Source organism: Bidens hawaiensis, unplaced genomic scaffold, assembly GCF_021521415.1.
Source record: "Bidens hawaiensis isolate Kalapana, Puna unplaced genomic scaffold, B.hawaiensis_p1.1 tig00005272_1, whole genome shotgun sequence".
In the NCBI taxonomy this organism is placed as follows: Eukaryota; Viridiplantae; Streptophyta; class Magnoliopsida; order Asterales; family Asteraceae; genus Bidens; species Bidens hawaiensis.
The window spans coordinates 1,200,477-1,214,420 of NW_027491336.1; the positions used below are offsets into that span (position 1 = coordinate 1,200,477).

Here is a 13,944-nt window from a genome sequence, read left to right on the forward strand (position 1 = left end):
AAACTGTTAAAACCCGACCGTAAACACCCCCAACTTGAGTTTGCTAGCTAGTTATAGACTTCATTGGGCACTATTTCATTTCAAAGTAAAAAAGTGTTTTAAGATACAACAATTGAGAGATGTGGCCGATCTAACCATAGGTAGGCACAAGGCTTAACGTGGGTGGACAATGGCCCACCGTCCATTGACGTCTAACCCATATTTTATTCGTAGTCTGGTTATCGCCCTAGTATTCTTATTTTAGCTCAAGTGTCCACCTACAAAACCCCATACTCAAGGCTCAAATCAGCTAATTTTTGTATGGATCTATAGACTCAAATCAACTAAGGCATGCGATGTGCGTTCAAATTTTATTTTCTTTTTATAGCTTTTTATGTAATCCTTTTTCTTGTTATTGTTTTTTTTTCAAATTTTATTTTCTCTTCTTAAACATTTACTCATTTAGTGAATTGGTGATAACAGAATCATGGTGCTTGTTTTTTTTATACACCTATATAATTGTGGGATAAACTTAAAATATAAATGACCATAAATGAGAATTGTGAGAAACAATCTATTTCTTTGATCTTATATTTGAATGGTTGTGATTAATTTAAGATAAAAATATCATGAAAAGGGACATAAAAGTAAGAACCATATTTGTTGACTTTCTCTCTTCGCATGCAAGACACGTATCAATTCCCCCATCATCTTTAAAAGTTCATAATTTTTTCATACGACAATTTTTATTAAAAAAATTTCACCATAATAACAAGCGTTTTTTATCTTTAATATGAGTATATATTGTTATATATAAACAAAATTTGTGGGTTTTTATGCATTGTGTTATTATGTTTTTAATAAGGGTTTCTATGCATTGTGTTATAGGTTCTGGTTATTGTGTTTTTCAGTTGGTACTTATATTATAGATAAAATGTAAAACAAAAATTACGTCATTGTGTCTTTTTGTTATTCATTATGTCTTTCTGCTTGTCATTTTTTTGTTCGTCATTGTATCTTTCTACTCATCATTGTGTTTCACTGATGTGCTAAAAGTATTCAAATAAAAATACGCTAAAACTAGACACTAAGTAATACTCTAGACTCTTAAACTACTACTCGGCAAGTGTATCGGTCGGCTCTAGTACAGCTGAGTAAGTCTGAAAATCAAACCCACGAGACTCTTTAAATTACGTAACTAACAAATTAGACTCGACAAAAGACACGACTATTTATTAATATTGTGTAAGGGGGTTTTTAAACTAAATAATATTAAACTAAAAGCTAAACCCTAATTATTAATTAAATAGTAATAAAGTCTAAAGATTACTTAAACCTAATTAATTATTATAATAATAAACTTAAGGGTAAAGTTAAAATACAAAGGGATTACAAAATGAGAAGGATGAGAAGGAATAGGATTATGACACATGGCAATCTTCCCATCAACCTGATTTTAGGAAGGATTGGTATATTTGGAACTTTATTGGTTTATTTTCTAAACCTAGATCCTTATCAATTTACACAATATACATGACAATCGACCATCAATAAGAATCGATCAACAAATCTAAACAAATTATACATCTTGATCGGTGAAATCAAATCGAAGATTACGAACTCAAGCTATGAACGATGAAGGATTTGGTACGAATTCAGATACAAATTCTGTCATGAACGATGCTGGATTTGGTACGATTTTTTCTCCATTTATTTTATTCAATTAATTGATTCAGTTTATTTCATCCGATTTTTTGATTCAAAGTGTATTGAATCGATTTAATGTTTTGCTTCAATTTGATAAATCGATTTATATTGTATTATTTGATTTTCGTTTACAAGTATTGTGCCTTTTTGTAACATCATTATGTCTTACTGATAAAATAGTTTTTGTTAGCATTGTGTTATATTTATATTGAAATTTGTGTATACTTAACAGAGTTTTATTGATTTAGATGTTGGAGTTTATAATGAACTTTGTATCCACTAAGTCTGGAAAAATATATTACAAACCTGTTGTGAGTCAACCACTTAAACCTGTTATAGGTATGGTGTTTGATTCTGTTGAGCTCGCCTATGGCTTTTATGTTAGCTATGCTCATGCTAATGGTTTTAGTGTTAGAAAGAATAGTGCATACACTAATCATGGTCTTTTGAAATTGAAGTATTATGTTTGTTCTAAGGAAGGGTTTAAAAGTGGAAGTGAGTATAGTATTACATGATGCAATTAATGGTGAAAGAAAGCGTAGGAAACCATCGAAGAGAACCGGATGCGGTGCACATATTAAGTTTAAGTTGAATGATAGAAACAAATATGAGGTTTATGTTTTTGAAGAAGAGCATAACCACAGTTTCGTGCATAAAGATGATATTCAGTTTTTAACATCTGCGAGAACGGTAGATTACGTAAAAGAAAGTGCTATTCAAGCGTTGTCTCAAGTAAATCTAGGGCCTGTTAGAGCGTTTAATATTTTGAAGAGTTTGTATGGTGGTTATGAGCAGGTAGGTGCAACAAAAAATGACTTTAAGAATTTTAAGGCGCGTCAAAGTGAATACATTAGTGAATACGATGCAGATATGGTAATTAAACATCTTGAGAAGAAAAAGAAGCATTGTCCCAATTTTTCATTTAATTACATTATTAAAGAAGACGGGACTTTAGGTGGTTTGTTTTGGGCTGATGAAAATTCAAAGAAAAGTTACTTGGTTTTTGGTGATGTTGTGGGGTTTGATGCGACCTATCAATCAAACAAGTAAGACTCAAAATTTCATTGTGTCTTTCTTCATTTGATTGTGTCATTTTTTTGTTTTTAACTTTTTGATTTTGTTTTCTAGGTATGATATGGTGTTTGTCCCTTTCACTGGTATAGATAACCACAATAGGAATATTACGCTTGGTGTTGCACTTCTTGGATATGAAATTGCTGACTCATACAGGTGGTTATTGAGGGTATATGCTCATGCCTTTGGTTCTGCACTTAAAGTAGTTGTTACTGACCAAGATGCTGCTATGAAGAGGGCTATTCAGGATGTTTTTCCAAATAGCCGACATAGAATATGTATGTGGCATATTTGGGAGAAAGTGACTAGTAAGGTATTGTGTCATATTTATGCATTACTCTGTTTCTGTATTATGTCATATTTATGCATTGTGTCTTTTTTCATGTTCAAATATTTTTAGGTTGGGCCAGCGACACCTAATGTTGATGAGTTCAAAGAAAAATTAGCTCAGATTGTGTGGACAGATTCTATTACAACGGATGAGTTTGAAGAGAAATGGCCATCAATTCTTTCTGAATATGGCTTAAGTGATCATGAGTGGTTGGCTTATCTTTATAAGATTAGAAAAGACTGGATACCTGCGTATTATCTATAAGAGAATTTTTCTGGACTTATGCGTACCACGTCAAGATCAGAAAGTGAGAACCATTTTTTTAACTAGTTTTGTAATCCAAGGTCAACATTAGTTGAGTTTTTTAGTCACTTTGAAGCGGCAGTTGAGTCTCAATGGTATGAGCATAGAGGAAATTATCACCACTCTCGATACACCACGCCTGGATTTATAAATCCAACGTTCGTTCTTAAGAGTCAAGCTGCAAAAATTTTTACACGGACGATTTTTTTATCAACAACTGGAGATAAAGGATGGTATTCATAGTTGTGCTTCTGTTACTAGACAACCTGTTGGTGATTTTTTGAAGTTTGAAATTGAGGATTTGAAGCAGCCATGCTCTACATTTTTTGAGGTTTCAGTTCATGTTTCTTTTTTTGTTTTTTGTTTTTTCTTATATTTGCTTTTCATTGTGTAATATTTAATGTTATTCACTGTGTTATTATATCTTTTTCTTTTTTGCTTTGTGTAAGAATTGTGTATTTCCGTTAATCCTTTTTGTTTGTGTTCTTTTTGTGTAGGTTATGTATCGAGGTGCAGATCAAACAATATCATGCAGTTATAGAAGATTTGAATTGTTTGGATTACTATGTAGACATATTTTTTATGTTCTTAGAATTAGTTTCATAACTGAATTCCCGAAGAAGTATATTGTTAGGCGATGGAGAAAGGAAGATATTTCAAATACGTCACTTTCTTCTTTTAGGCCCGAAGAGTTTAGGGAAAATCATGCAGATGTTGAAGCTGTTCTTCGTCAACTTAGGTTTGCTCACGAGTATAATATAAATAAATTGGTTAGTAACAAAGAACCACTACTAGAAAATAGACCTCTAATGACACGCGATTTATGATATACACTGATTTTATGACGAGTAAATAGGTGTATCATAAAAAGAATGTCATCTTTTAATTCAAATATAAGGAATAATGACATTTATTTTGGGTTTGTCATGTTTAGTGTCACTTTATAATTATAATTTATAATCTCGCACCCCTAAAATAAATCACATAACAAATTAGGGTTCACTGAATCACTGCAGAGATCGAGGCAAAGAAGATAGGGCAATGATTCCATTGATCACGAATTCAAAACTCATAAACAAAATCGTCGGTGAGCAGCGGCTACAGACCGTGTTCTGCATCAGGTAAGGTAAAGCAATTGGATATCAATGTCGAATTGGCTACTTGTGGAATTGGATTCAATCGTTTTTGATCGAATTACAGGTTCTTGTTCTGATTGCTAATGGAACAGAGCCGATTGATTCCTATTGTGTTGAGTAACATCTTAGGATTGATTGCTAATCGGACTCTAGTGGCATTGAATTTGCAACTAGAACAGGTTTGAATTTCATCCTCTTTTCTGTTGATTCTGCTTCATTTGTTAACCTGTTACCTAATTCTAGCTCCTTATGTTAGGCATTTCAGATTTAGCTTGCTACTGTAGACCTGCTATCTATATTGCATATCATAGTTCATAACACAACAAAATGAAAAAAAAACGAAAGTGTGCATAGTAATTTCTTGGGTTTAATTATAAGATTGAATAGTTTTATAATTAGATTTTGGATAAGTTGAGGTGATGAAGCTTGGTGTAGCTTAAAATTGAGTTGAAACTGATGATGGAATAAAAAAAAGCTAGATGCAAGTGAGCTAGGGCTTGAGAGGGTGGAATTTAAGGTTGGGAGTTGAAATTAGATCAAAATCGAAATGGATTTACGTTTTAGTTTTTTTAAACACTGGAGAAGAATCACATAGTATAGATTTAAGATAATGAGCAATTGTTTAATATAGATTAAGAGGATGATTTCTAATTCAAAAACTGAAGCTGCTTTGTAGCCATGTCTGCTAGTTTTAGTTTATGGTTTTAGGTTCTAGATGTTAACTTTGTTAGCTAGAATTACCTTGAGTACATAATCAGAGGATGTTATAAGCTGCAAGATCAAAGCTATTTTAATTGTTAAACGATAACTAACTTCAGTCCTAAATCTAATTTCCCTAAACCTTGTCTTTTGTTTCATATCCTTAACTATTTTTTGCAGAGGCGTATGAAAAGGATGCTAAAATATATTACGATATTTTCTACAAACGCCATCAAAAATTCAAGATAGGGTTGGTTTTGCTTTCCCCTTCATTGTTATTTTTTTAGCTTGTACATTTTTACAATTCTTACTCCTGTTCATGATTAAATTTTCCAGTTCTTAAAGGATAGACATTATTTGGATAAAGAATGGGAACACTCTTTCTATGTGGGTATGCATATATTTCAGAAGTATATATCTATGTATTTCAAAGGCAATAGAAAAGGTTGTTCTAGAGGTGAATATTTCAATTTTTTTCATCTCACTAAAAACTATAGAAATTTCATTATGTGATTTATATATTTAAAACCTCAAATTCTGTTTGGATAAATCTTTGCTTACTAGTGATGACATGCTGAACCGTCTTTCGTTGACATTTTAACAATGGTATTGCACTTTGACTTTTTAAATTTTATTGTTTAACCTACAGTATTGACTCACTTATTAAATAGATATATGTTTTATCTGTAGTATCACCTGAGAAGATGCCTCTGGTATTGCAGAACATTAAGAAAATTTTGAAAGTAATTTATGATTATGTATTTTTTATAATGATTTATATCTTTACCTTTAAAGGCTTCACTACATATAACCGGTGTGTCAATTTAAAAAGTTTCTTCGATTTCGTTTTCTTTAACTAAAGATGTAGCAAGTAGAGATATCAATCCTTTTTAGAAAATAAAAGGTGAGGAGTGGGTGCATCTTACATTTATACTTTTATACCATATGCTTCTTCTTTAGGCGGTAAATGTTGAATGGATCCTCAAAAATAAAACAAAATTGATTATCATTTGATGAATACGACAAAGAACTTAACACTTTTTGTATTTTAAATATGGCAGGTATCAGGCTTGTTTTAATGAATGACAGGTGTTGGGTACTCTGTGTGAACTTGTTCGTGTTGGACATGACAACCTTGTTGGAAAAATTATTTGTTTTAGGGGAGATTCTGCTACAATTCAAGGTATATGGTTTATATCGTTAAATTTAGCATTTTGTAGCCTAAGATAGTAATAAGTATATACGTTTTGACTCCAAAAATTGTAGCATTATGTCAAATTCTCTTGTCTAAGTCTTTAGATTCTTATCTCAATTTTTTAAATGGAGTTCATTGTTTTCAGGTATGCATTTCTTGTTCTGGCAAATGAACATATTACAAAAGAAGTATGAAAGTGAAGACTACCGGGATTGAAGAAAATTAGTGAAGATTGGTCGACTTTTGTGGCACCGTTTGTTTCTTTTTTTTTTTTGTTAAAATTAGTTAACTTTGAATGTCGTATGAAATATTAGTATTTCATTAAATATTGTATGAAATGCATTATTTTTCTGCATATGAATATGTTTTTGTATTATGAGAATTGTCATTTGATAGGAAAATTAATAATTCTATAAATAATATATTTTTTTAACCCTAAAAGCATGTAACCCTAAAGCCATGACACTCAAATGCATGTCATAAAAAGATGACAGACAAATATGTGTCATGAACTTTTCTTGACAGGGTCTTCCTTGACACGGATATACGTGTCATGTACCCCTTTAATAGCATGCAATGCGCGTCATTAAAGGCCATTTTTCTAGTAGTGAACAATTGTGTATTTTTAGACATTATGTCAAAGATTACATGTCTAAGGCTGATGAGGCTCAAGTTGTTGCCCGACCCCCTAGCAGGAGAGATAGATTTGCAGAAATGACTGGAATGAGAGAACCATGTAGTGTTACAATCAGAAATCATGTTGGAACAAGAACAAAAGGTTGTGGGAGTCATAAACGTTTCAAGTCAGCTCGTGAGATAGTAATTAGTAAAGCTGGGGACAAACAAAGGGGATGTGGTTTCTGCAAAGGTGTGGTCATAATATACGCACTTGCAAGTTATATTTACAAAGCATTAAAGAGAAAGAAGCAACAACCAGTTCATGAGTTTCTTGTTTGCAAGATTCAAAGTCTCAATAAATTTTTACTTTAGTTTATTGTGTAATGGTGATCATTGTGTCTAATTCTCATTGTGTCATATTGGAATTTTTTGGTCTAAATTGAGTGGCTTACTTTAGCTTTTATTGTGTTATAATGGTCATTGTGTGATATTTTATATATTGTGTTATAATGGTCATTGTGTCATACGAGAATGTTTTTGGTCTAAATGTTAAGCATTAAAGAGAAAGAAGCAACAACCAGTTCAGAAGTTTTATTGTGTAATAATGGTCATTGTGTCATATTTCTAGCTTTTATAATTCAGTTTTTATACTTCAGCTGTCATAAACCATTCAAACTAAACAATTTTTTGCATGGTCATTGTGCCATAAACATAGTAATATTAAAATTAACAAATAAGATTATACAATGCATGTTTCATATAATATTTGAGACGAACCAAAATACATTCCAAATCTTGTAATAAACTATAAAATTTTAAAAAACCAAAACACATACCAACAATACATTTTGCCTTCAATCTACTTCTCTAGCCAACCTCTTTAATACTCTCTTTTTCGCCTTACTTTGTAGCTTTTTTCTGTCTGCTGCTGATTTTTCCATATAAAGTTTAACTCTTTCTATAACAAAGTTTTTGTTCTCATTTATGTCATGCAAAGCAATCTTAGCGGCGTACTTCCTGCGTAAATCTATGATTTGCGCCTCTTGCTTTTTTGGTTTCCTCTTTCAAAAATCCGCAAGCACTATCCTTCGCTTCTTCACCCTTATATCCATATGCCTCATTAAAAAAATTCCAGAATCAATATAATTGGTTGAGGTTTTCCATGGCATTTGCAATTCCTCAATTTTTGTAGCTTTCATAAGGATTGCCTTCGGATATGATATATGATCAAGGTAAGCTTCAAAAGCTTGTTTCTGAAAAAAACAAAAAAATAGTTTGTGTTTTCTGAAAACAAAAAAAAGATAGGCGTGAAATACGATCGATTTTGTATACTTACTGTTTTTTTCGTAACCATTGTATTTCTCTTCACAGCTTAAAGTTGATGCAATGTTGTCAATGAGAACAATCCTTATGTCTTTTAGGTTGAAGCATATGACATAAAAGTGGTGTGCCTGAATAATTGGTACAAATACAATATCAATGTCTTCAATAGTTTCCATCTTTTCTTTCCTTAAAAGTTCAGTCATTTTATTCCGGAATTGATCAGATCTGTTCCTCTCATCTTCATCAAAGTCAAACTGTATACAATCGTATTAGATAAGGAAAAATATCTAAATATTACACAAAACATATAATACGACCCAAAATGGCACAATGACACAATGACACAATGTACTTACAATCATTGGGATATTGCAAAACAGACGATGTACAAATGCCTTTCCCCTTGTCTTCTCTCCATCGTTTAAAATATGTAACCACGCATTTATAACATCGGCATGTATTTCAACTCCTGGCATCAAGCTTTCCATTTCAACTCTTGGCAATGATATAACATCTTTAATCAAGAATATAAAATCCCTGAAAAAAAAAACGGATAGCAATTAATTAAGTAACTATATAAAGATCATTGTGTTAACATTTGTAGTAAGTTTTAAAAGGTGTTGTACCAAATGTCTCCAGTCCCTGTAAATAAGTAGGATGAAACATTATTCTCAGATTGTGTCCTTTTATCTGTCATTACAACTTGTCTTCGAACGAAAGGAGAACACAGGGCTTCAGCTAAATTCCTATTTCTTGTAGGTCTTTTTTGGCCCTATTCATCATTCTGTTGTTGCCCATGTTCCTCATTATGTTGCGGTTTTACACTTGAAATTGGTTCGGCAATAATAACATTTTTAACTGGTGTGATGTAGTCATTTGCTTCTATTTGAAGGATTGGTAAATTCTTTATTGTTTTATCAGCATCAACTACTTGTTCAACACCTTCATCTAGTTAAAATATGACACAATCAAAATATAACACAATAGATTATGACACAACAGACTTTATGACACAATATATGCGTACGTACCTTGACCCGATTGTTTAACCTCATCCACATTTTTCTTTTTCTATGCTTCCCCTTTCTCAACCATGTCTTCCTTCTTTTTCTTTCCAGCTTCAATACTCATCATGCCTTTAACAAGTTAAAATATGACACAATAAAAATATAACATAGTAGATTATGACACAACAGACTTTATGAAACAATATATACGTACGTACCATGACCCGATTGTTTAACCTCATCCACATTTTTCTTTTTCTGTGTTTCCCCTTTCTTAACCATGTCTTCCTTCCTTTTCTTTTCAGCTTCAATACTCATCATGCCTTTAACAAGTTAAAATATGACACAATCAAAACTTTATTATTTAAATACCCATCGCGCCACACAATAGATTATGACACAACAGACTTTATGACACAATATATGCGTGCGTACCTTTACCCGATTGTTTAACTCATCCACATTTTTCTTTTTCTATGTTTCCCCTTTCTCAACCATGTCTTCCTTCTTTTTCTTTCCAGCTTCAATACTCATAAGGCCTTTAACAAGTTAAAATATGACACAATCAAAATATAACACAATAGACTTCACAATATATGCGTACGTACCATGACCCAATTGTTTAACCTCATCCACATTTTTCTTTTTCTGTGTTTCTTCTTTCTCAACCATGTCTTCCTTCTTTTTCTTTCCAGATTCAATACTCATCATGCCTTTAACAAGTTAAAATATGACACAATCAAAATATAACACAATTGGTTATGACACAATGATGGTTGGTTAATTTGTATATTGTTTAGTTCATTTATTTCTTAGTTTTAATTGTTTATTTTAGGAACTTCGATACTTCATACCTGTATTATTGAATTCCAGGTCACAAGCGTTAAACTACTTAATTTGGACCTGTTGATGCATGTATTGAAGACCCGGGATGTCCAACACGGAAAACGAGACACACAAACAAAGTTTGCTGGTGGCATGTCCCATCGCGCTACGGGATGGGCATGGCTGAAGACCCATCGTGTGGCGCGATGGGTTTTAAATGAAAGGTTGACCAAAGGGGGTCCATCGCGATACGCGATAGACCATTGAAGCCCCCATCGCGTACCGCGATGGGGTGTGCAAACGGGATGTTAGGGTTTAAATCTTATTTTTCATCATAAACAACCCTAACTCGTTTTTTAGCAAAGGAGGCGATTTCCAGCAGTTCAAGAGGCGATTTCACCATTGTAGCTCGTGCCAAGACCATATACATGTTCCATATCATTCATATCGAAGATCTAGCGATGTCGCGGCTCGGCTAATCTCCTAGAATCTCACCCAGGATGTATAGTTCGTAACTTTTAGAGTTTTTCTCATGTGACTAAGAACACTTTTGTATAATTATTGATGATTAATATATGATTATTGATGTTTGGTATTTATGTGTGTTCAATCGGTTTAGGTTTACGTTGGTCTGAACGACTTGTTACCAGTTGCTAGATAATTGATCATATGATTGTTTGATTAGATTGAATACGAAAAACATATGATTGCCCTTAACTGAGTCACACTGGCAAGGACTGTTCGATAACCAGTGCCGTGTGTAAAGTGATTGTTGATGTCTAAGGTTTTGTCTGATTGATCAGCCTATAGTTAATTAGTAATAATTAATCTGTTAGGTTGCATGAGATTACTTTACTTGAATTCCCGGGTGTGATTTGCTTTTTTAATTGATTAAAACTTGTTACTTGTTTGCTTGCTTAACTCTAAATTCAACCATTGCTTGTGTGATCAGCACTAAATCTGTTACTTCATATTATTAAAGTTGTTTACACGAATCACATAGACCACATAATCTTGGTGGATACGATACCTTACTTATCCTATCTAGGTAGTTTAATTAGGTTTTTGAATGACTCAAACGACGGTCATCAAAATGGCGCCGTTGCCGGGAAGTTAGTGCGCTTAGTGTTTTTCGTGTTATTTGATTTTTTTTGTTTATTTTATTTTATTTTATTTTAGTTTTAATTTTTAGCTTTTAGTTTTTAGTTTAAATTTTATTTTTCCATTCTACGCGGGGTGTGTTGTTTGTGCAGGTAACAGGTTTATGCACACCCGACACTCGGGCAGACATACACCGCTTGTTTTCGAGCCCGAAATTGAAATATTAGCCCGGTAGAACCGAGTTCAGAATATAAATTCAGAAATGGAAGGTCAAAATTGAAACCGGAACTAGAATGAAAACCTGAACCAAGACCCGAACCAACTCCCAGAAAACAATGCCTTTCACCCAGATAACAATGACCAACCCGACAACAACCAATTTACACCATTAAACACCAACCAGCAAAACAACCCGAATAACTCAGCTCGTTTTTCTAGAACCCAAAACCGAAACTAGGACGCCGATCGAGCCAAACCATCAGTACCACATAACACTCCGAGACGCAGAGTTCGGATTAATCTTGATGATGATCACCCCGGTATGAATGCAGAAGATGAAGAAGAAGGGGCAGAGAATGATGCGGGTCAAGGTTTTAAGGGTAATGAAGAGGTAAATTGGTGAAGGCAGAATGAAGGTTTTGAGATGTGTAACAAGGGTGATGAAAATTGGGATGAAGTAGTGGAAGAACCGGTAAATTAGAGACGAGGTGATGCGGTTAACAGAAACGGGGGAAGAAACGGTATGGGGCGAAACAGAGTTAATCGGGCAGAAAGGTTTGACAGAGGTCAGAGAATTCAGGTCAACAGAAGTGGTTTGGTTAATCCAGCGTGAAGGAGATATTATGTAGCCCCAGTTCAGGGTGTTAACAGCCGGTTCAGACCGGCTATATCAGATGGAGCATCCCCGATTGTCCCACAAGTACAAATACCGGGACACCAGACATTTAAGTCCCAGCCGTCTTACATTAACATCGTGCCACATTTTCACGGGATGGCTTCTGAGGACCTGTATTCACACTTGTCTGATTTTTCGGCTATTTGCGGGTCGATTGGCGATGATACATTTGATCAAGATGAGGTTCGGTTACGGTTATTCCAGTTCTCATTGAAAGACAAAGCAAAACATTGGTTTAACTCGTTACCGATGTATTGTATCAGAAACTGGGCAGAGATGCAACAGGTTTTCCTAAACGAGTATTATTCACAATCGAAGACAAACGAGGCCCGAATTGAGATTCGTCATTTTTCACAGTTATTGGGCGAACTGTTTCATGAAGCATTCACCAGATTTAAAGAGATGATTAGAAAATGCCCTTACCATCAAATTGAATTGTGGGAATTGGTGAAGTGTTTTGTTGACGGGTTGACCTACGAGGATAGAAAACATTTAAAAGCTTCATGTAATGGTCAACTGTTGAACCAACCCGAGGAAGATGACTGGGATTTTCTAGAGTTTATGTGTGAAGACTCTAAAGCAGAGACATCAGCAGAAAGACGAAGATACCAGACTTCTTCTAGAGCAGTAAAGTCAGTCATGAGTTAATCTGAACGGATAGCCGAATTGGAACGTGAGCTGGATGGGTACAGAAAAGGGAAAAAGAAAGAGGTTGGAAAAGTTGGAGTAAAATTCCCGGTATGTGAAGAATGTGGTGAACTCGGGCATAAAGCAGAAAATTTCCCCGAGTATGATTATGATGATGAGGATTCCGAAGGGGTTAACTATGCTTACGGGGATTCCAACGGCGAAGGGTTTAACTCAAACATCTATCACCCGGGCCCAAGGAATCACCCGAACTTTTGATACAGGATCTAGAAGTGCCTGATGCAGGGAAATTACCGCCAAGGTGGTCAGCAAGGTTTTCTATGATCAGAATCGCGGGTATAACAGAGAAGGTAACCGGGGTGGAAATTCATCTGGTAATCAGGACCAATAATGGGGGTCCTCGGGAAATGCAGATGAGTCGGTGCACTAAAAGTTGGATGCATTGATGAAGATTATGACAGATCATAAGGCTGAAACGAAGAAACAGTGCTACATGATAAATCGGTAGATGCAATGTCAATACAGATTGGTCAGCTCACAGCAGATATGGCAAAGTTGCAAAAGATTGAGGTCCAACTCCCGAGCGACACCACAGTCAACCCAAACCACTACAACTCAAGCTCCAAGAAGGGAAACAATGTGCACATCAATGTTGTAAGTCTTTTGCCTCATTTTGAAATTTCTGGTGTTGAAGTTGATTCATCACCACAGTTTGTTGAGGGGGTGGTGGAAGATGTTAGTGATGAGAGTGATTGTGTCGGTCAAAATGAATCAATTTTCCAAAATGAATCAGAACCAAAAACATATGAAACGTCTTCTTGTGAAAATTGCACATGTGAAAAATGTTTAAATGGTAAATTGACCAACATTACATTAGAGATGAGGAGGTGGAGAATAATACCACCTCAATTAAACTCCAAGACTCGGGAGTGCCGCTTTTATCAATTCAAATTGGGAAATTTAAAACTGATCAAGCACTTCTAGATCTTGGAGCATGTGTTAGTGTCATGCCCGGTAGTTTATATGATCATTATGAATTTGGCCCGTTAGAAAGGGTAAACACCATCGTGGTGTTGGCGGACCAAAATCATACATTTCCTCGG

The 13,944-nt window shown here is 34.3% G+C and overlaps 1 protein-coding gene and 1 long non-coding RNA gene across 5 annotated transcripts; both read left to right on the plus strand.

Moving 5' to 3' along the window:
• The first annotated feature begins 2,148 nt into the window (after positions 1-2,148).
• On the plus strand, positions 2,149-3,355 carry LOC143629532 (protein FAR1-RELATED SEQUENCE 5-like). Its single transcript, XM_077098776.1, has 3 exons — positions 2,149-2,732; positions 2,815-3,073; positions 3,161-3,355. Exons 1-3 carry the CDS (start codon positions 2,149-2,151, stop codon positions 3,353-3,355), a joined length of 1,038 nt encoding a protein of 345 aa, XP_076954891.1.
• A 911-nt stretch (positions 3,356-4,266) lies between these two features.
• Positions 4,267-6,815, plus strand: LOC143629538 (uncharacterized). 4 transcript variants are annotated; one of them, XR_013152970.1, is made up of 4 exons: positions 4,267-5,479; positions 5,566-5,686; positions 6,291-6,412; positions 6,570-6,815. It is a non-coding gene; the product is annotated as an uncharacterized LOC143629538 (long non-coding RNA). The 4 variants fall into 4 exon arrangements; XR_013152971.1 differs by having other exon boundaries at positions 5,566-5,616; XR_013152969.1 differs by having other exon boundaries at positions 4,267-5,686.
• Positions 6,816-13,944: the final 7,129 nt, after the last annotated feature.